This window comes from Oncorhynchus nerka, linkage group LG27 (assembly GCF_034236695.1).
Source record: "Oncorhynchus nerka isolate Pitt River linkage group LG27, Oner_Uvic_2.0, whole genome shotgun sequence".
Taxonomy (NCBI): domain Eukaryota; kingdom Metazoa; phylum Chordata; class Actinopteri; order Salmoniformes; family Salmonidae; genus Oncorhynchus; species Oncorhynchus nerka.
In genome coordinates, this window is record NC_088422.1 from 92,683,334 (window position 1) to 92,706,349 (window position 23,016).

At 39.7% G+C, this 23,016-nt stretch overlaps 1 protein-coding gene across 1 annotated transcript in view; it reads right to left on the bottom strand.

The window, feature by feature from the left end:
* LOC115117783 (neuronal acetylcholine receptor subunit alpha-7-like) overlaps window positions 1-23,016 on the bottom strand; it is a 52,082-nt gene that overhangs the window by 20,055 nt on the left and 9,011 nt on the right. The window contains exons 2-5 of the mRNA XM_065012328.1: window positions 11,127-11,266; window positions 9,835-9,879; window positions 6,385-6,494; window positions 2,957-3,036 (exon numbers count right to left, since the gene is read on the bottom strand). Of these exons, the coding sequence (XP_064868400.1) occupies window positions 2,957-3,036; window positions 6,385-6,494; window positions 9,835-9,879; window positions 11,127-11,266 (375 nt within the window). The remainder of the gene's footprint in view (window positions 1-2,956; window positions 3,037-6,384; window positions 6,495-9,834; window positions 9,880-11,126; window positions 11,267-23,016) is intronic.

Here is a 23,016-nt window from a genome sequence, read left to right on the forward strand (position 1 = left end):
GACTACTTTAAACCGTACACTCCACAGAGCTGGGCTTTACGGAAGAGTGGCCAGAAAAAAGCCATTGCTTAAATAAAAAAATAAGCAAACACGTTTGGTGTTCACCATTAGGCATGTGGGAGACTCTCCAAACATATGGAAGAAAGTACTCTGGTCAGGTGAGACTAAAAATGTAGCATTTTGGCCATCAAGGAAAACCCTATGTCTGGCACAAACCCAACACCTCATCACCCCGAGAACACAATCCCCACAGTGAAGCATGGTGGTGGCAGCATCACGCTGTGGGGATGTTTTTCATTGGCAGGGACTGGGAAACTGGTCAGAATTGAAGGGATGACAGATGCCGCAAAATACAGGGAAATTCTTGAGGAAAACCTGTTTTAGTCTTCCAGAGATTTGAGACTAGGATAGAGGTTCACATTCCAGCAGGACAATGACCCTAAGCATACTGCTAAAGCAACACTTGAGTGGTTTAAGGGGAAACATTTAAATGTCTTGGAATGGCCTAGTCAAATCCCAGACCTCAATCTAATTGAGAATCTGTGGTATGAATTAAAGATTTGCTGTACACCAGGTGAACCCATCCAACTTGAAGGAGCTGGAGCAGTTTTGCCTTGAAGAATGGGCAAAAATCCCAGTGACTAGATGTGCCAAGCTTATAGAGACATACCCCAAGAGACTTGCAGCTGTAATTACTGCAAAAGGTGGCTCTATAAAGTATTGACTTTGGGGGGGTGAATAGTTATGCACGCTCTGGTTTTCAATTTTTTTGTCTTATTTCTTGTTTCTTTCACAATAACAAATCTTCAAAGTGGTAGGCATGTTGTGTAAATCAAATGATACAAACCCCCCAAAAATCCATTTTAATTCCAGGTTGTCTGACAACAAACTAGGAAAAATGCCAAGGGGGGTGAGTACTTTCGCAACCACTGTACCTAGAGGAAGTGTATTTTATTGTATTTTTGTTTCCCCTTTATTTAACCAGGTGGCCAGTTGAGAATAAGTTCTCATTTACAACTGCGACCTGGCCAAGATAAAGCAAAGCAGTGCAACACAAACAATACACAGAGTTACACATGGAATAAACAAACGTTCAGTCAATAACACAATAGAAAAGTCTATATTCAGTGTGTGCAAATGAAGTAAGATTAGGGAGGTAAGGCCATAGTGGCGAAATAATTATAATTTAGCAATTAAACACTGGAGTGATAGATGTGCAGAAGATGAATGTGCAAGTAGAGGTACTGGAAGGAGAGTTTACAGTCTAACCAGACACCTAGACATTTGTAATTGTCCACATATTCAGAACCATCCAGAGTAGTGATGCTAGATGGGTGGGCAGGTGCGGGCAGCAATCGGTTGAAGAGCATGCATTTAGTTTTACTTGCATTTAAGAGCAGTTGGAGGTCACGGAAGGAAAGTTGTATGGCATTGAAGCTTGTCTGGAGGTTAGTTAACATAGTGTCCAAAGAAGGCCCAAAAGTATACACAATGGTGTCATCTGCGTAGAGGTGGATCAGCGAATCACCAGTAATAAGAGCGACATCATTGATGTATACAGAAAAGAGAGTCGGCCCGAGAATTGAACCCTGTGGCACCCCCATAGAGACTGCAAGAGGTCCGGATAACAGGCCCTCCGATTTGACACACTGAACTCTGTCTGAGAAGTAGTTGGTGAACCAGGAAAGGCAGTCATTTGAGAAACCAAGACTGTTGAGTCTGCTGATAAGAATGTGGTGACCGACAGAGTCGAAAGCCTTGGCCAGGTCAATGAATACGGCTGCACAGTATTGTCTTTTATCGATGGAGGTTATGATATCGTTTAGGACCTTGAGCGTGGCTGAGGTGCACCCATGACCAGCTCAGAAACCAGATTGCATAGCGGAGAAGGTACGGTGGGATTCGAAATGGCCAGTGATTTGTTTGTTAACTTGGCTTTTGAAGACCTTAGAAAGGCAGGGTAGGATAGATATAGGTCTGTAACAGTTTGGGTCTAGATTGTCACCTCCTTTGAAGAGGGGATGACCGCAGCAGCTTTCCAATCTTTGGGGATCTCAGACGATACAAAAGAGAGGTTGAACAGGCTAGTAATAGGGTTTGCAACAATTGCGGTGGATAATTTTAGAAAGAGAGGGTCCAGATTGTCTAGCCCAGCTGATTTGTAGGGGTCCAGATCTTGCAGCTCTTTCATAACATCAGCTATCTGGATTTTGGTGAAGGAGAAATAGGGGAGGCTTGGGCAAGTTGTTGTGGGGGGTGCAGAGCTGTTGACCAGGGTAGAGGTAGCCAGGTGGAAAGCATGGCCAGCCATAGAAAACTAACTTCCCTGAAAAGTTGCCCATCGCAGAGGCTATTCGATGCTAATGCAGTACGCCACAGGTGCTGGTCAAGGGTAGTCAGGTCTGGAGTGAACCAAGGGCTATATCTGTTTCCTAGTTCTACATTTTTTGAATGGGGCATGCTTATTTAAGATGGTGAGGAAAGCACATTTAAAGAATAACCAGGCATCTACTCTACTGACAGGATGAGGTCAAAATCCTTCCAGGATACCCGGGCCAAGTCGGTTAGAAAGGCCTGCTCGCTGAAGTGTTTTAGGGAGTGTTTGACAGTGATGAGGGGTGGTCATTTGACCGCGGACCCATTACGGACGCAGGCAATGAGACAGTGATCGCTGAGACCCTGGTTGAAGATAGCAGAGGTGTATTTAGAGGGCAGGTTGGTCAGGATGATATCTATGAGGGTGCCCGTGTTTACGGATTTGGGGTTGTACCTGGTAGGTTCCATGATAATTTGGGTGAGATTGAGGGCATCTAGCTTAGACACCAGAGCCAACTGAACAGGTCAAAACCATAGAAGGTGAGCTTTTATGGTTCAGTGGAACTGACTTGGGAAAACAGAGTTAATGTGGAAGGTATTGAATATGGATATCCAGGGATGGTACTTGAGCTATACTTACCTGGAGGCAAGTAGGAGCAGGACCCAGAGGAGTTGACCAACACATTGGTATGGAAGGTAGCATCAAATCTCTCGTCGGCACTATGGGAGAACATGGATGTGTTCAGTTAGTGGGCATTAGTGCAGTCGTTCCCAAACCCGCTCCTTGGGGATGCCCAGCCATTCCAAATACGAGTTACATTCCAACACTACAGTAGCACAGCTGATTTAACAAATGATTACCTTGCTGATTGGTTGACTAGTTGAATTAGGTGTGCTGATTGGTTGACTAGTGGAATTAGGTGTTCTGATTGGTTGACTAGTGGAATTAGGTGTGCTTGCACTGGAGCGGTTGGCAGGCCCTTACAAGAGTGTTGGGAACGACTACATTAATGTGCAGGCAGGCCCTTAGAAGAGGGTTGGGACGACTACATTAATGTGCAGGCAGGCCCTTACAAGAGGGTTGGCAACCACTATATTAATATGCAGACAGGCCCATAGAAGAGGGTTGGGACCCATTACATTAATGTGCAGACAGGCCCTTAGAAGAGGGTTGGGACCCACTACATTAATGTGCAGGCAGGCCCTTAGAAGAGGGTTGGGACCCACTACATTAATGTGCAGACAGGCCCTTACAAGAGGGTTGGGACCCACTACATTAATGTGCAGACAGGCCCTTACAAGAGGGTTGGCAACCACTATTTTAATGTGCAGACAGGCCCTTAGAAGAGGGTTGGGACCCACTACATTAATGTGCAGACTGCAACACAACAGTATTTTATTGGTGTGGTAGTATGACCTTGAGCTGTGAAAACCACGATCATGAATCATACAGCTATAAATCACTAGAGCAACACAGACTGTTAATCAGGATGTAGCTCCACCTCCATTCATACTACTCACAAAGGATTACATAGCAAAGAAAATGTACTGTATCAATTCCATTACTGTAGCTGGTGTTAAAAAGTTAAAAAGATATGCCTGCCTTCAAAATGAGTATTCCTGCCTCATTATTTTCTAGGTTACCGTGTGATAGAAGACCTGAAGTATGGTTCCTTTGTTGCAGCATAGCAACAGCTACATTCCCCTAGAGATGGCCTAGTCAGTGTAGAGCTCTGTCTCTCGCAATACATAATGCACTCCTCCAACTGAACTCCCAAAGGTTTCAATAGGAATGGAGAAAGGTGAGCTCAAGTTAAAAGAGTTGCCGTTCCACAGGCAAATTAAAAAGCCACCATAGTGGAATGTAATTGACTGGGGTGAAACTAAGGCTTTGTTCAGAAGAACAGTGACAGATAGGGACGAGAATGTTGTTTTCTGCATTAGGGGGAAACAGGCAGGGGGTTCTGCTGTTACCATTTTATTTACATTTATTTACATTTTCTTCACTGTGATTGTCCTTGAAGAAAGTTTGAGGGTTAATGGTATACAATAGCATATGGAATTCTGCATTTTTGGTGAAATACTCTTTTGCTTTTTCTGACTTTATTTGCGTGAAGAATAGCCTTGCTGGCCAGCCTTACTTAAAATGCACATCATTCTGTAAGCTCACGAGATCAGGCTGGCTCCTAAAGAAGCAGTTCCTGCTATTATAATCTGTGTATTGTACATTTCCAATGTTAGGAAAATAGTTTATTTCCTCAAATTAACACTGTCATATGCAATATGTTCAAAAGCATTTAATGTAGAAGAGGTATGAGCTCAACACCTGTCTTACAAACTACAGTGCCTTGCGAAAGTATTCGGCCCCCTTGAACTTTGCGACCTTTTGACACATTTCAGGCTTCAAACATAAAGATATAAAACTGTATTTTTTGTGAAGAATCAACAACAAGTGGGACACAATCATGAAGTGGAATGACATTTATTGGATATTTCAAACTTTTTTAACAAATCAAAAACTGAAAAATTGGGCGTGCAAAATGATTCAGCCCCCTTAAGTTAATACTTTGTAGCGCCACCTTTTGCTGTGATTACAGCTGTAAGTCGCTTGGGGTATGTCTCTATCAGTTTTGCACATCGAGAGACTGAAATCTTTTCCCATTCCTCCTTGCAAAACAGCTCGAGCTCAGTGAGGTTGGATGGAGAGCATTTGTGAACAGCAGTTTTCAGTTCTTTCCACAGATTCTCGATTGGATTCAGGTCTGGACTTTGACTTGGCCATTCTAACACCTGGATATGTTTATTTTTGAACCATTCCATTGTAGATTTTGCTTTATGTTTTGGATCATTGTCTTGTTGGAAGACAAATCTCCGTCCCAGTCTCAGGTCTTTTGCAGACTCCATCAGGTTTTCTTCCAGAATGGTCCTGTATTTGGCTCCATCCATCTTCCCATCAATTTTAACCATCTTCCCTGTCCCTGCTGAAGAAAAGCAGGCCCAAACCATGATGCTGCCACCACCATGTTTGACAGTGGGGATGGTGTGTTCAGGGTGATGAGCTGTGTTGCTTTTACGCCAAACATAACGTTTTGCATTGTTGCCAAAAAGTTCAATTTTGGTTTCATCTGACCAGAGCACCTTCTTCCACATGTTTAGTGTGTCTCCCAGGTGGCTTGTGGCAAACTTTAAACAACACTTTTTATGGATATCTTTAAGAAATGGCTTTCTTCTTGCCACTCTTCCATAAAGGCCAGATTTGTGCAATATACGACTGATTGTTGTCCTATGGACAGAGTCTCCCACCTCAGCTGTAGATCTCTGCAGTTCATCCAGAGTGATCATGGGCCTCTTGGCTGCATCTCTGATCAGTCTTCTCCTTGTATGAGCTGAAAGTTTAGAGGGACGGCCAGGTCTTGGTAGATTTGCAGTGGTCTGATACTCCTTCCATTTCAATATTATCGCTTGCACAGTGCTCCTTGGGATGTTTAAAGGTTGGGAAATCTTTTTGTATCCAAATCCAGCTTTAAACTTCTTCACAACAGTATCTCGGACCTGCCTGGTGTGTTCCTTGTTCTTCATGATGCTCTCTGCGCTTTTAACGGACCTCTGAGACTATCACAGTGCAGGTGCATTTATACGGAGACTTGATTACACACAGGTGGATTGTATTTATCATCATTAGTCATTTAGGTCAACATTGGATCATTCAGAGATCCTCACTGAACTTCTGGAGAGAGTTTGCTGCACTGAAAGTAAAGGGGCAATTTTTCAGTTTTTGATTTGTTAAAAAAGTTTGAAATATCCAATAAATGTCGTTCCACTTCATGATTGTGTCCCACTTGTTGTTGATTCTTCACAAAAAAATACAGTTTTATATCTTTATGTTTGAAGCCTGAAATGTGGCAAAAGGTCGCAAAGTTCAAGGGGGCCGAATACTTTCGCAAGGCACTGTATATAAGTCCTGCTTCCACCTCATGGTAATACATTAGAGGCAATAGTAATGGAGTTGGCCAGCTGTATAGAGCAAGAATTGGTTATGGGGTCCAAGATTACTGGTATAGTACTAACCTGTTATACAGCAGGATGTCTGGCTTCCAGATTTGGCTATCAGGGAATCTCACATTGGCCACCCCAGGGTACTCAGACTGATTCCACTGCAGGTAATAATCATTCCAGTACTGGAGAGAGAAACATAACTCACTCCTCATATTCTCACCACTCCTCCACACACGTTTCCAGATAAGCTAAGTCCATTAGTGGGAGGTTCTGTGGCCTCGCATCGCTTGTTGAACCTGATCACGGTTTGATAAACAAAGTATCCATCTATGCAGATGAATCTGAAAATGGAAATGGTCAAAGTTTTGTGGTAACTAGGGAAATCAGGCATTGCATAGCAACAATTGAGAAGCTGTTAAAAAGGAACATCTTTAAAGGGTATAAGAAGTGTAGGAGTGTTAATTATAGCTGTTTGTCATGAACTGTTTGTGTTATTGCTTGTTACATCTAAGGCACAGGCGGCTGCCGGAACCTTAATTGGGGGTGACAGGCTCATAGTAATGGCTGGAATGGAACAAATGTAATGTTATCGAACACATCAGACACCTGGTTTCCATGTGTTTGATACCATTCCATTAACTCAATTCAATACATTATTATGAGCCATCCTCCCCTCAGCAGCCTCCTGTGGGACTCTAAGGGTATTGCTGACAGAACCCTGTCTTTATTAAATACACAGAGCAGATCAGATTAGAATCTGTCCCAGTCTTTATTAAACACACAGAGCAGATCAGATTAGAATCTGTCCCAGTCTTTATTAAACACAGAGCAGATCAGATTAGAATCTGTCCCAGTCTTTATTAAACACACAGAGCAGATCAGATTAGAATCTGTCCCAGTCTTTATTAAACACACAGAGCAGATCAGATTAGAATCTGAATCTTTATTAAACCCAGTCAGATTAGAATCTGTTTATTAAACACCCAGACAGATTAGAATCTGTCCCAGTCTTTATTAAACACACAGATCAGATTAGAATCTGTCCCAGTCTTTATTAAACACAGAGCAGATCAGATTAGAATCTGTCTTTATTAAACACCAGATCAGATTAGAATCTGTCCCAGTTTATTAAACACACAGATCAGAATCTGTCCCAGATCAGATTAGAATCTGTCCCAGTCTTTATTAAAACACAGAGCATTAGAAGAGTCTTTATTAAACACCCAGAGCAGATCAGATTAGAATCTGTCCCAGTCTTTATTAAACACCCAGAGTAGATCAGATTAGAATCTGTCCCAGTCTTTATTAAACACAGAGCAGATCAGATTAGAATCTGTCCCAGTCTTTATTAAACACCCAGAGCAGATCAGATTAGAATCTGTCCCAGTCTTTATTAAACACAGAGCAGATCAGATTAGAATCTGTCCCAGTCTTTATTAAACACCCAGAGCAGATCAGATTAGAATCTGTCCCAGTCTTTATTAAACAACCAGGAATCAGATTAAATCTGTCCCAGTTTTATGAAACACACAGATCAGATTAGAATCTGTCCCAGTCTTTATTAACACCCAGAGCAGGTCAGATTAAAAATGTCCCAGTCTTTTTAAACAAAGATCAGATTAGAATCTGTCCCAGTCTTTTAGAGTCTTTGTTAAACACACAGAGCAGATCAGATTAGAATCTGTCCCAGTCTTTATTAAACACCCAGAGCAGAACAGAATAGAATCTGATCCTGAGACAGTCTTTATTAAACACACAGAGCAGATCAGATTAGAATCTGTCCCAGTCTTTATTAAAGACACAGATCAGATTTCTGTCCCCAGTTCTTTATTAAACACCCAGAGCAGATCAGATTAGAATCTGTCCCAGTCTTTATTAACTGTTCATCATTTAGCCAGTTATCGTCAGTTTTCACACACACCAGAGCAGAATCTGTCAGTCTTTATTAGCAATCTAGTCTGTCAGTCTATAATAAACAACTGTATCAAGGAATAAACATTTTATGGGATTAAGGCTATGTTCCAATCTTTTCTAAAATCTACATTTAACTGCCAAAATAAAGGAAACACTTGAGTAAATGAGGGATACAAAGTACTGTATATTGAAAGCAGGTGCTTCCACACAGATGTGGTTCCTGAGTTAATTAAGCAATTAACATCCCATCATGCTTAGGGTCATGTATAAAAATGCCTCAGTGATTTTGAAAGAGAGGTCTCAAAGGAGCATAGGGGGTTTTAAAGGAGCATATGGGGTTAAAAGTGTGTGTGTGTGTGTGTGTGTGTGTGTCAGTCACCAGATCTCAACCCAATTGAACACTAATGGGAGATTCTGGATGCCTGAGACAGCGTTTTCCACCACCATATTATGTCATTTCTTGTGGAAGAATGGTGTCACATCCCTCCAATAGAGTTCTATGCCAAGGTGCATTGCAGCTGTTCTGGCAGGCCAACGCCCTATAAAGACACATTATGTTGGTGTTTCCTTTATTCTGGCAGTTACCTGTATATTCCAATTCTAATTCAAATGTGGATGACTAAACAAGTCATGGACATAGTGACCATTATCAATCAGTTTGAGGGTTGTAAATGATTGGCTTGAAAAGGTATTGAGTCTTACAATGGCCTACACATCCTGTATCATACTTTGAGATTTGAGATGGGTAGTGTAGGACTGTTCATCATTTCAACAACACCAGACTGGTGTAGCAAGGTGAGGTTTCCATACGTCATGTTTGATATGCCTTGACACATCACAACCAACGGAGCCCTAGTATGGAGCATGACTAAACATACCCTGTCAAATAATGACATGTTCATGCTTTTTAGCCAGTGTATCGTCAGTTTTTATTCTTTATATGGGAGGTTGGCAGTCATGTTGTTATCAAGTGTTAGCAGACATAACAAATGGAGGTTACACCACCTCATGAGTGTACTGTAAGTGTACTGTAAGTGTAGCAATATCAACACGGGCTCAATTACTTTCTTTAACAAGCTGTCCTGGGTGCTCAAACAGATTACCTCTGAGTCTAGAGATGGGTGTTGGGTTGTATATATTTCATTGTCTTAATGTAACGTTGTCTTCCTCATCAGGGGGTTGAGCCACAGACCGTGGATAGTTATCAGAGGGATACTATAATAGCCTGTTTCTGGAGTGAGGTCAAATCTATCTATAAGGTCTATGGAGTGGCTCTATGAAGGACTGACTGTCTGGAGGTTGTCCATTCGTTAAGGTGATTTAAAACAGCCAACACAACATTCATACAGTTTGCTGATGAGGCGAGAGCGGGAGAGGACTTACTGTCATAAAACATAAACGCCATCTTCATTCATTTGTGTGTGACTGAGTAGCTTAGTTATTGTTCCCGAGTTGACCAATTTGCAAGATAGATGGAGGTGTAGTGTACTGCAGTATGGTATAATATTGTATAGTGTTGTATAGTGTAGTGTAGTCTAGTGTATTGTACAGTACAGTATATAGTCTAAATTAAATGTGTTGAAACAGGCAAATGGAAAAAAGTCTCACCAGCTGCAGCCATATGTTGGTTGTTAAAACCTGGTTCTTCTCATCCTGTTGCATTGAGAGACAGATAAACATGTCAGTTTGTAACATCATAGAGAGATAGATGAACATGTCAGTTTGTAACATCAGAGAGAGATAGATGAACATGTCAGTTTGTATCATCAGAGAGATAGATGAACATGTCAGTTTGTAACATCAGAGAGAGATAGATGAACATGTCAGTTTGTAACATGATGGAGAGATAGATGAACATGTCAGTTTGTAACATCAGAGAGAGATAGATGAACATGTCAGTTTGTATCATCAGAGAGAGATAGATGAACATGTCAGTTTGTAACATCAGAGAGAGATAGATGAACATGTCAGTTTGTAACATCAGAGAGAGACAGATAAACATGTCAGTTTGTATCATCAGAGAGATAGATGAACATGTCAGTTTGTAACATGATGGAGAGATAGATGAACATGTCAGTTTGTAACATGATGGAGAGATAGATGAACATGTCAGTTTGTATCATCAGAGAGAGATAGATAAACATGTCAGTTTGTAACATCAGAGAGAGATAGATGAACATGTCAGTTTGTAACATCAGAGAGAGATAGATGAACATGTCAGTTTGTAACATCAGAGAGATAGATGAACATGTCAGTTTGTATCATCAGAGAGATAGATGAACATGTCAGTTTGTAACATCAGAGAGAGATAGATGAACATGTCAGTTTGTAACATCAGAGAGATAGATGAACATGTCAGTTTGTATCATCAGAGAGATATATAAATATGTCAGTTTGTAACATCAGAGAGAGATAGATGAACATGTCAGTTGGTAACATGATGGAGAGATAGATGAACATGTCAGTTTGTAACATGATAGAGAGATAGATGAACATGTCAGTTTGTATCATCAGAGAGATATATAAATATGTCAGTTTGTAACATCAGAGAGAGACAGATAAACATGTCAGTTTGTAACATCAGAGAGAGATAGATGAACATTTCAGTTTGTAGCATGATAGAGAGATAGATGAACATGTCAGTTTGTAGCATGATAGAGAGAGATAGATGAACATGTCAGTTTGTATCATCAGAGAATAAAGTAATACAACAACCCAGTGTTTCTCAATCCATTCCTGAAGGACCCCAGAGGTGAACATTTTTGTTCCAGCCCAAGACTGACACATCTGATAATACAAAACAACTAATCACCCTTGATTTGAGTTGAATCAGGTTTGTTAGTGTTGGACTAGCACAACAATATGTGAGCACTGTTAACTTGCGTACCACAGTAACTCACCACGTCCATGATCTGCATCAAACTAAAGCTGAAGTTGACGATGAGGGAGTGGGTGTCATTGAACACTGGCCTCTCTAGTGGGTTGTAGTTGGCCATAAGATCCTTGTACAGCCTCCGCTGGGGTTCCCCTTGGAGGGACACTGCCAGGGGAAAAACCACAAGAGGTAGACATTTGAGCTTCTGTTTTAAAATGTGCTTGGTCTTCTCTGAAGATCGATAGACTTTACGTAGATGTGTATGTAGTCCCTGATGTACAGTCACATTTTTTATTTTACCTTTATTTAACCAGGTAGGCTAGTTGAGAACAAGTTCTCATTTACAACTACATAGCAGTGTGAACAGACAACAACACAGAGTTACACATGGAGTAAACAATAAACAAGTAAATAACACAATAGAAAAAAAAGAGTCTATATACAATGTGTGCAAAAGGCATGAGGAGGTAGGCAATAAATAGGCCATAGGAGAGAATAATAACATGTCTTGTTAACCACAGTGTTGTAAAAAATGGTCATGCTTTTTTACTAATTCCTTTCACTATCTCTGTCACATACATGACCCAAAGCAAAATGAGATAATGCTGTGAACTAGAGCAACACAATTAGATAACGCTATAAACTAGAGCAGCAAAATGAGATAATGCTGTGAACTAGAGCAACAAAACGAGATAATGCTGTTAACTAGAGCAGAAACATTAGATAATGCCGTAATCGAGAGCAACACAATTAGATAATACTATAAACTAGAGCTGCAAAATGAGATAAAGTTGTAAACTAGATCAGCAGATGAGATAAAGCTGTAAACTAGAGCAGCAAAATGAGATAATGCTGTAAACTAGATCAACAGATGAGATAATGCTGTAAACTAGAGCAGCAGATGGACCATACACTTTTTCGCTTAATCTCCAATATAGTGAGAGAATGAGAGAGAGAGAATGAGAGAGAACGAGAAAGCATGAAAGAGAGAGAGAGAGAGAGAGAGAGAGAGAGAGAGAGAGAGAATGAGAGCACATTTGTAATATGGGACATTTTAATATGGCAATGAATACACTCAAAGAAAAAGCATTGTATGCAATAAAAATTTTATTTAAAAAAAAGCAACATCCCAATTAGAATTTGGACCTAAATATTTGACAGCCTGATCCTACCAATAGCTCTTTACGGAAGTGAGGTTTGGGGGCCACTGGACTTTAAAATGTGGGACAAACATCCAATTGAAGCCCTACATGCAGAATTCTATTTGATAAAAATATCTGAAGATCATACACATTTTGGCAACACCTAAATTAAAGTCCAAATTCAAGTCTCCAATTTAAAGCACTTCAAACCCAAGAACTGAGCCCAGAAACGAGCCCTCTCAGTCAATTGGTGTTGGACCAAACCAACCAAACGGACACCAGCACTGCTTCTAAAGATATAATTCAAATAAACAAATATGTATTTGCTCGAGGGACACTGAATAATAACATCTGCATAGTAAACAGTAACGTACTTATTACTAGTTTTATTGTTATTACTATTATTATTGTTATTATTAGTGGAATTATTGTTATTACTTTTATTATTATTGTTGTGATTATCATTCCAAATAGTAGTGGTATGGGTAGTAGGGGTGATGGTAATGATAGCAGTTTAATGATGGTGGTGGTAGTAGTTGTAGTAGTAATGATGATGGTAGTTGCAGTACTGATGTAATGGTGAGGATGACTGTCACGACTTCGCCGAAGTCGGTCCCTCTCCTTGTTCGGGCAGCGTTCGGCGGTCGACGTCACCGGCCTTCTAGCCATCGCCGATCCACTTTTCATTTTCCATTTGTTTTGTCTTTGTTTTACACACCTGGTTTCAATTCCACGTTCATTATTTAACCCTCTGTTTTCCCCATGTTTTTTGTGCGTGCTTGTTTATTGTAAGTTCGGTCCGTTGTTTGTGGGCCTGGTGTTACTTCATGTACTTTGATATTTTGAGTAAAGTTCCTGTGTTACTCATCTCTGCTGTCTTGTGCCTGACTCCTCTGCACCAGCTACACCCAGATCCTTACAATGACAGTTAGTTCTAAGTTAGTTCTAGTTTAATTGTCCATGTTTAGCCTTTTCTGTGTATTATATTTCTACTATTGACTGTTCCCATTTTATTGTTGTTATTTTTAGAATTGTTTTGTATTATTATTTACTACCATTTTATATTATTCTTCTTTATTCTTTACTATTTTATAACAATGTATATTGTATACAATATTGCTTTGGCAATATTGACAACGTTTTTCATGCCAATAAAGCAGCTTGAATTTGAGAGAGAGAGAGAGAGAGAGAGAGAGAGAGAGAGAGAGAGAGAGAGAGAGAGAGAGAGAGAGAGAGAGAGAGAGAGAGAGAGATTAAGAGAGACTATAAACCACCTGGTGGACAGCCGGTCCAGCTCATTTGGATGCTTGCTTATTGATCCAAGAGGCTCATCAAACGTTCTCCAGCTAGATTCAGCTAGAAGCATACTGACACCCTATAACTCTCAGTACCTCAGTAATCTCTGACATGTCTTACTAAGCCCTTCTACAGTACCAGTCATTGGAATGCATGTCCATGGTTGTGTTCAGTACAGAAAAAAAACGTTTTGAAACTACCTAAAATTGTCCAATGAGATCACAGATTTTTGTTTACTATTGCAAAACATTGTCACGGTGCACTGCACTGAACATAACCTAGGTGTTTTCTCATGGACCATTACAACACAGTGTACTCAGTTCATTCAGAGTCCTCCCTCTTAAATTCTCTGAAAAGGTCTTACTCTATTTTAATGCACTTCAGACACCGGATGGCTACTTACTTTTCTAATAGCCAAAACCCAATTACCCAGAAACACCTCTGGGAGAGCACTTTACTCCATTGATTTGGTTGCTCGGAGAGCTCAAGGGTTTACTGTCTATTTTGAAATTGTTTCTATGTTTCTAAGAAAACATCTATGTCCGTCATCAGTTACCCAGGTCGCATACAGAGGCTCTCAGAACTGGAAGATCAGATAAAAGCTTGTTCTTTGTCTCCGGTCTGATTCCCCTCTGGATCGCAGGCCCTCTTCATAATCACATTTCAGTGTTACCATCAGTGGGATAACATCACTGTGTTATTGTGTAAAGATGTATCAGTCATTCATCAGGGTACATTAGTAATATTACTGACGGTAATACAAAGTATCTTTCTGATGTTTCCCAATACGAAAGGAGGCTGGGGAGCAGAGGAAGGAGACAAAGCATCTCCTGTACTTCTTGATTAAATCTAGGAGACCCACCAATGTCAGTTAGATAAAGCAGAGCTGGCCATGACTATCTCTCTCTCCCCCCTCTCTCCATCTCTACATCTCACTCTTAATCTCTCGATCTCTCTCCCTCCGAGAATTCAATTAGGTATTGCAAATAGACTGGAGACTCCAGAGCGGAGGTCTGACTAAATGGAGTGCAGACAATTACATTTTTGTATTACTCTTTCCTTTCTTCTATTTCTGCTGACGAACCTTTTGAGAGGTGAACCTTTTGAGAGGTGAACCTGACGAGAGGTGAACCTGTTGAGAGGTGAACCTGTTGAGAGGTGGACCTGATGAGAGGTGGACCTGATGAGAGGTGAACCTGACGAGAGGTGAACCTGACGAGAGGTGAACCTGACGAGAGGTGAACCTGTTGAGATGTGAACCTGACGAGAGGTGAACCTGATGAGAGCTGAACCTGACGAGAGGTGAACCTGACGAGAGGTGAACCTGTTGAGAGGTGAACCTGATGAGAGGTGAACCTGACGAGAGGTGAACCTGACGAGAGGTGAACCTGTTGAGAGGTGAACCTGACGAGAGGTGAACCTGTTGACGAGAGGTGAACCTGACGAGAGGTGAACCTGACGAGAGGTGAACCTGACGAGAGGTGAACCTGAGAGGTGAACCTGTTGAGAGGTGAACCTGTTGAGAGGTGAACCTGACGAGAGGTGAACCTGTTGAGAGGTGAACCTGACGAGAGGTGAACCTGATGAGAGGTGAACCTGACGAGAGGTGAACCTGTTGAGAGGTGAACCTGACGAGATGTGAACCTAACGAGAGCTGAACCTGACGAGAGGTGAACCTGACGATAGGTGAATCTGACGAGAGGTGAACCTGTTGAGAGGTGAACCTGTTGAGAGGTGAACCTGACGAGAGGTGAACCTGACGAGAGGTGAACCTGACGAGAGGTGAACCTGTTGAGAGGTGAACCTGTTGAGAGGTGAACCTGACGAGATGTGAACCTGTCGAGGGGTGAACCTGACGAGGGGTGAACCTGACGAGGGGTAAACCTGACGAGAGGTGGACCTGTTGATAGGTGAACCTGACGAGATGTGGACCTGACGAGAGGTGAACCTGACGAGAGGTGAACCTGTTGAGAGGTGAACCTGACGAGAGGTGAACCTGACGAGAGGTGAACCTGACGAGAGGTGAACCTGACGAGAGGTGAACCTGTTGAGAGGTGAACCTGACGAGATGTGAACCTGACGAGAGGTGAACCTGACGAGAGGTGAACCTGTTGAGAGGTGAACCTGATGAGAGGTGAACCTGATGAGAGGTGAACCTGACGAGAGGTGAACCTGACGAGAGGTGAACCTGACGAGAGGTGAACCTGTTGAGAGGTGAACCTGATGAGAGGTGAACCTGTTGAGAGGTGAACCTGATGAGAGGTGAACCTGACGAGATGTGGACCTGACGAGAGGTGAACCTGACGAGAGGTGAATCTGATGAGATGTGGACCTGCAAGTAAGCATTTCATTGCACTGTGTACTCCATGTATACAATGCATTCGGAGTGTATTCAGACCCCTTCCCTTTTCCACATTTAGTTACGTTACAGCCATATTCAGAAATGTATTAAATCATGTTTTTCCCTCCGCAATCTGCACACAATACCCGATAATGACAAATCAGGTTTTTAGACATTTTTGCAAAAGTATTAAAAATAAAGAACAGAAATACCTTATTTACATAAGTATTCCGATCCTTTGCTATGAAACTCTAAATTAAACTCAGGTGCATGCTGTTTCCATTGATCATCCTATATATTGCTTTTTATAACTTGATTGGAGTCCACCTGTGGTAAATTCAATTGAATGGACATGATTTGGAAAGGCACACACCTGTCTATATAAGGTCCCACAGTCGACAGTGCATATCAGAGCAAAAACCAAGCCATGAGGTCGAAGAAATTGTCTGTAGAGCTCCGAGACAGGATGTGTCGAGGCACAGATCTGCTGCATTGAAGGTCCCCAAGAACACAGTGGCCACCATCATTCTTAAATGGAAGAAGTTTGGAACCACCAAGACTCTTCCTAGAGCTGGCCGCCCCCGGTCAAACTGAGCAATCGGGGGATAAGGGCCTTGATCAGAGAGGTGACCAAGTAGCCGATGGTTTGACAGAGCTCCAGAGTTCCTCTGTGGAGATGGGAGAACCTTCCAGAAGGACAACCATCTCTGCAGCACTCCACCAATCAGGCCTTTATGGTAGAGTAGCCAGAAGGAAGCCACTCCTTAGTAAAAGGCACATTACAACCCCCTTAGAGGTTTCCAAAAGCCACCTAAAGACTCTCATGAGAAAGAAGATTCTCTGGTCTGATGAAACCAAAATGGAATTCTTTGGCCTGAATGCCAAGCGTCACTTCTGGAGGAAACCTGGCACCATCCCTACGGTGAAGCATGGTGGTGGCAGCATCATGCTGTGGGGTTGTTTTTCAGCACCTCTGCAAAAGTCTTTGAATGTTTTTGAGTGGCCCAGCTAGAGTCTGGACTTGAACCCGATCAAACATCTCTGGAGAGACCTAAAAAAAGCTGTGCAGCAATGCTCCCCATCCAACCTGACAGAGCTTGAGGGGATCTGCAGAGAAGAATGGGAGAAAATCCCCAAATACAGGTGTGCCAAGCTTACCCAAGAAGACTTGTGGTAGACTTGTGGCTGTAATCGCTGCCGAAGGTGCTTGAACAAAGTACTAAGTAAAGGGTCTTAATACTTATGTAAATGTGATATTTAATTCTAAAAAACTGTTTTTGCTTTGTCATTATGGGGTATTGTGTGTAAATTCATGAGAAAAAAACGAACTATTTAATCAATTTTAGAATAAGGCTGTAACGTAACAAAATGTAGAAAAAGTCAAGGGGTCTGAATACTTTCCGACTGCTCTGTATATGTGACTGATAAACAAACATGAACAAGGAAAGACAGAGTATATATGCTTTCAGAGTAAGCACAGGCAGGAAGGGGAGTGGGTAATACTGTTACTCAGGATGTAATGTCATGACATCTTGTGACAGCTTTGTCTTAAACAAGAGCTACAAGACACATGGGAGCGTGACCATCCATGACAATGCAGCACTCAATGGGAAACTTCACCTTGGAAAACAAATTAATATGATGCTTTGCCGATACTGATGTAATATTTGTCACAATGACCATTTCATTGACCTATGACTTAAGATTGTCATTGGTCTTAATATCCTTATTATTATGTGTGATTATAAGTTGAGGTGTATATCATATCTAAGTTGAGGTGTATATCATATCTAAGTTGAGGTGTATATCATATCTAAGTTGAGGTGTATATCATATCTAAGTTGAGGTGTATATCATATCTAAGTTGAGGTGTATATCATATCTAAGTTGAGGTGTATATCATATCTAAGTTGAGGTTTATATCATATCTAAGTTGAGATGTATACCATATCTAAGTTGAGGTGTATATCATATCTAAGTTGAGGTGTATATCATATCTAAGTTGAGGTGTATACCATATCTAAGTTGAGGTGTATATCATATCTAAGTTGAGGTGTATATCATATCTAAGTTGAGGTGTATATCATATCTAAGTTGAGGTGTATATCATATCTAAGTTGAGGTGTATATCATATCTAAGTTGAGGTGTATATCATATCTAAGTTGAGGTGTATATCATATCTAAGTTGAGGTTTATATCATATCTAAGTTGAGATGTATACCATATCTAAGTTGAGGTGTATATCATATCTAAGTTGAGGTGTATATCATATCTAAGTTGAGGTGTATACCATATCTAAGTTGAGGTGTATATCATATCTAAGTTGAGGTGTATATCATATCTAAGTTGAGGTGTATATCATATCTAAGTTGAGGGGTATATCATATCTAAGTTGAGGTGTGTACCATATCTAAGTTGAGGTGTATATCATATCTAAGTTGAGGTGTATACCATATCTAAGTTGAGGTGTATATCATATCTAAGTTGAGGTGTGTACCATATCTAAGTTGAGGTGTGTATCATATCTAAGTTGAGATGTATATCATATCTAAGTTGAGATGTGTATCATATCTAAGTTGAGATGTATATCATATCTAAGTTGAGATGTGTATCATATCTAAGTTGAGGTGTATACCATATCTAAGTTGAGGTGTATATCATATCTAAGTTGAGGTGTGTACCATATCTAAGTTGAGGTGTGTATCATATCTAAGTTGAGGTGTATATCATATCTAAGTTGAGGTGTATATCATATCTAAGTTGAGGTGTATATCATATCTAAGTTGAGGTGTATACCATATCTAAGTTGAGGTGTATATCATATCTAAGTTGAGGTGTGTACCATATCTAAGTTGAGGTGTGTACCATATCTAAGTTGAGATGTGTATCATATCTAAGTTGAGGTGTGTATCATATCTAAGTTGAGGTGTGTACCATATCTAAGTTGAGGTTTATATCATATCTAAGTTGAGGTGTATATCATATCTAAGTTGAGGTGTGTATCATATCTAAGTTGAGGTGTGTATCATATCTAAGTTGAGGTGTGTATCATATCTAAGTTGAGGTGTATATCATATCTAAGTTGAGGTGTATATCATATCTAAGTTGAGGTGTGTATCATATCTAAGTTGAGGTGTATATCATATCTAAGTTGAGGTGTATATCATATCTAAGTTGAGGTGTATATCATATCTAAGTTGAGGTGTATATCATATCTAAGTTGAGGTGTATATCATATCTAAGTTGAGGTGTATATCATATCTAAGTTGAGGTGTATATCATATCTAAGTTGAGGTGTATATCATATCTAAGTTGAGGTGTATATCATATCTAAGTTGAGGTGTATACCATATCTAAGTTGAGGTGTATATCATATCTAAGTTGAGGTGTATATCATATCTAAGTTGAGGTGTATATCATATCTAAGTTGAGGTGTATACCATATCTAAGTTGAGGTGTGTACCATATCTAAGTTGAGGTGTGTATCATATCTAAGTTGAGGTGTGTATCATATCTAAGTTGAGGTGTATATCATATCTAAGTTGAGGTGTATATCATATCTAAGTTGAGGTGTATATCATATCTAAGTTGAGGTGTATATCATATCTAAGTTGAGGTGTATATCATATCTAAGTTGAGGTGTATATCATATCTAAGTTGAGGTGTATATCATATCTAAGTTGAGGTGTGTACCATATCTAAGTTGAGGTTTATACCATATCTAAGTTGAGGTGTATATCATATCTAAGTTGAGGTGTATATCATATCTAAGTTGAGGTGTGTACCATATCTAAGTTGAGGTGTATACCATATCTAAGTTGAGGTGTATATCATATCTAAGTTGAGGTGTATACCATATCTAAGTTGAGATGTATACCATATCTAAGTTGAGATGTATACCATATCTAAGTTGAGGTTTGTACCATATCTAAGTTGAGGTGTATACCATATCTAAGTTGAGGTGTATACCATATCTAAGTTGAGGTGTATACCATATCTAAGTTGAGGTGTATACCATATCTAAGTTGAGGTGTATACCATATCTAAGTTGAGGTGTATACCATATCTAAGTTGAGATGTATACCATATCTAAGTTGAGGTTTGTACCATATCTAAGTTGAGGTGTATACCATATCTAAGTTGAGGTGTATATCATATCTAAGTTGAGGTGTATATCATATCTAAGTTGAGGTGTATACCATATCTAAGTTGAAGTGTATACCATATCTAAATTGAGGTGTATACCATATCTAAGTTGAGGTGTATATCATATCTAAGTTGAGGTGTATACCATATCTAAGTTGAGATGTATACCATATCTAAGTTGAGGTTTATACCATATCTAAGTTGAGGTTTATACCATATCTAAGTTGAGGTGTATACCATATCTAAGTTGAGGTGTATACCATATCTAAGTTGAGGTGTGTACCATATCTAAGTTGAGGTGTGTACCATATCTAAGTTGAGGTGTGTACCATATCTAAGTTGAGGTGTGTACCATATCTAAGTTGAGGTGTGTACCATATCTAAGTTGAGGTGTATACCATATCTAAGTTGAGATGTATACCATATCTAAGTTGAGATGTATACCATATCTAAGTTGAGGTTTATACCATATCTAAGTTGAGGTGTATACCATATCTAAGTTGAGGTGTATATCATATCTAAGTTGAGGTGTATACCATATCGAAGTTGAGGTTTATATCATATCTAAGTTGAGGTGTGTATCATATCTAAGTTGAGGTGTGTATCATATCTAAGTTGAGGTGTGTACCATATCTAAGTTGAGGTGTGTACCATATCTAAGTTGAGGTGTATATCATATCTAAGTTGAGGTGTATACCATATCTAAGTTGAGGTGTATACCATATCTAAGTTGAGGTGTATACCATATCTAAGTTGAGGTGTATACCATATCTAAGTTGAGGTGTATACCATATCTAAGTTGAGGTGTATACCATATCTAAGTTGAGGTGTATACCATATCTAAGTTGAGGTGTATACTATATATAAGTTGAGGTGTATACCATATCTAAGTTGAGGTGTATACCATATCTAAGTTGAGGTGTATACCATATCTAAGTTGAGGTGTATATCATATCTAAGTTGAGGTGTATATCATATCTAAGTTGAGGTGTATACCATATCTAAGTTGAGATGTATACCATATCTAAGTTGAGGTTTATACCATATCTAAGTTGAGGTGTATACCATATCTAAGTTGAGGTGTATATCATATCTAAGTTGAGGTGTATATCATATCTAAGTTGAGGTGTGTACCATATCTAAGTTGAGGTGTGTACCATATCTAAGTTGAGGTGTGTACCATATCTAAGTTGAGGTGTGTACCATATCTAAGTTGAGGTGTGTACCATATCTAAGTTGAGATGTATACCATATCTAAGTTGAGATGTATACCATATCTAAGTTGAGGTTTATACCATATCTAAGTTGAGGTGTATACCATATCTAAGTTGAGGTGTATACCATATCTAAGTTGAGGTGTATACCATATCTAAGTTGAGGTGTATACCATATCTAAGTTGAGGTGTATACCATATCTAAGTTGAGGTGTATACCATATCTAAGTTGAGGTGTATACCATATCTAAGTTGAGGTGTATATCATATCTAAGTTGAGGTGTATATCATATCTAAGTTGAGGTGTATACCATATCTAAGTTGAGATGTATACCATATCTAAGTTGAGGTTTATACCATATCTAAGTTGAGGTGTATACCATATCTAAGTTGAGGTGTATATCATATCTAAGTTGAGGTGTATATCATATCTAAGTTGAGGTGTATATCATATCTAAGTTGAGGTGTGTACCATATCTAAGTTGAGGTGTGTACCATATCTAAGTTGAGGTGTGTACCATATCTAAGTTGAGGTGTGTACCATATCTAAGTTGAGGTTTGTACCATATCTAAGTTGAGGTGTGTACCATATCTAAGTTGAGGTGTGTACCATATCTAAGTTGAGGTGTGTACCATATCTAAGTTGAGGTGTGTACCATATCTAAGTTGAGGTGTGTACCATATCTAAGTTGAGGTGTATATCATATCTAAGTTGAGGTGTATATCATATCTAAGTTGAGGTGTATATCATATCTAAGTTGAGGTGTGTACCATATCTAAGTTGAGGTGTGTACCATATCTAAGTTGAGGTGTGTACCATATCTAAGTTGAGGTGTGTACCATATCTAAGTTGAGGTTTGTACCATATCTAAGTTGAGGTTTATACCATATCTAAGTTGAGGTGTGTACCATATCTAAGTTGAGGTGTGTACCATATCTAAGTTGAGGTGTATACCATATCTAAGTTGAGGTGTATACCATATCTAAGTTGAGGTGTATACCATATCTAAGTTGAGGTGTGTACCATATCTAAGTTGAGGTGTATACCATATCTAAGTTGAGGTTTATACCATATCTAAGTTGAGGTGTATATCATATCTAAGTTGAGGTGTATATCATATCTAAGTTGAGGTGTGTACCATATCTAAGTTGAGGTGTGTACCATATCTAAGTTGAGGTGTGTACCATATCTAAGTTGAGGTGTGTACCATATCTAAGTTGAGGTGTGTACCATATCTAAGTTGAGGTGTGTACCATATCTAAGTTGAGGTTTGTACCATATCTAAGTTGAGGTGTATACCATATCTAAGTTGAGGTGTATATCATATCTAAATTGAGGTGTATATCATATCTAAGTTGAGGTGTATATCATATCTAAGTTGAGGTGTATACCATATCTAAGTTGAGGTGTATATCATATCTAAGTTGAGGTGTATACCATATCTAAGTTGAGGTGTATACCATATCTAAGTTGAGGTGTATACCATATCTAAGTTAATTGTATATCATATCTAAGTTGAGGTGTATATCATATCTAAGTTGAGGTGTGTACCATATCTAAGTTGAGGTGTGTACCATATCTAAGTTGAGGTGTGTACCATATCTAAGTTGAGGTGTGTACCATATCTAAGTTGAGGTGTGTACCATATCTAAGTTGAGGTGTATACCATATCTAAGTTGAGATGTATACCATATCTAAGTTGAGATGTATACCATATCTAAGTTGAGGTTTATACCATATCTAAGTTGAGGTGTATACCATATCTAAGTTGAGG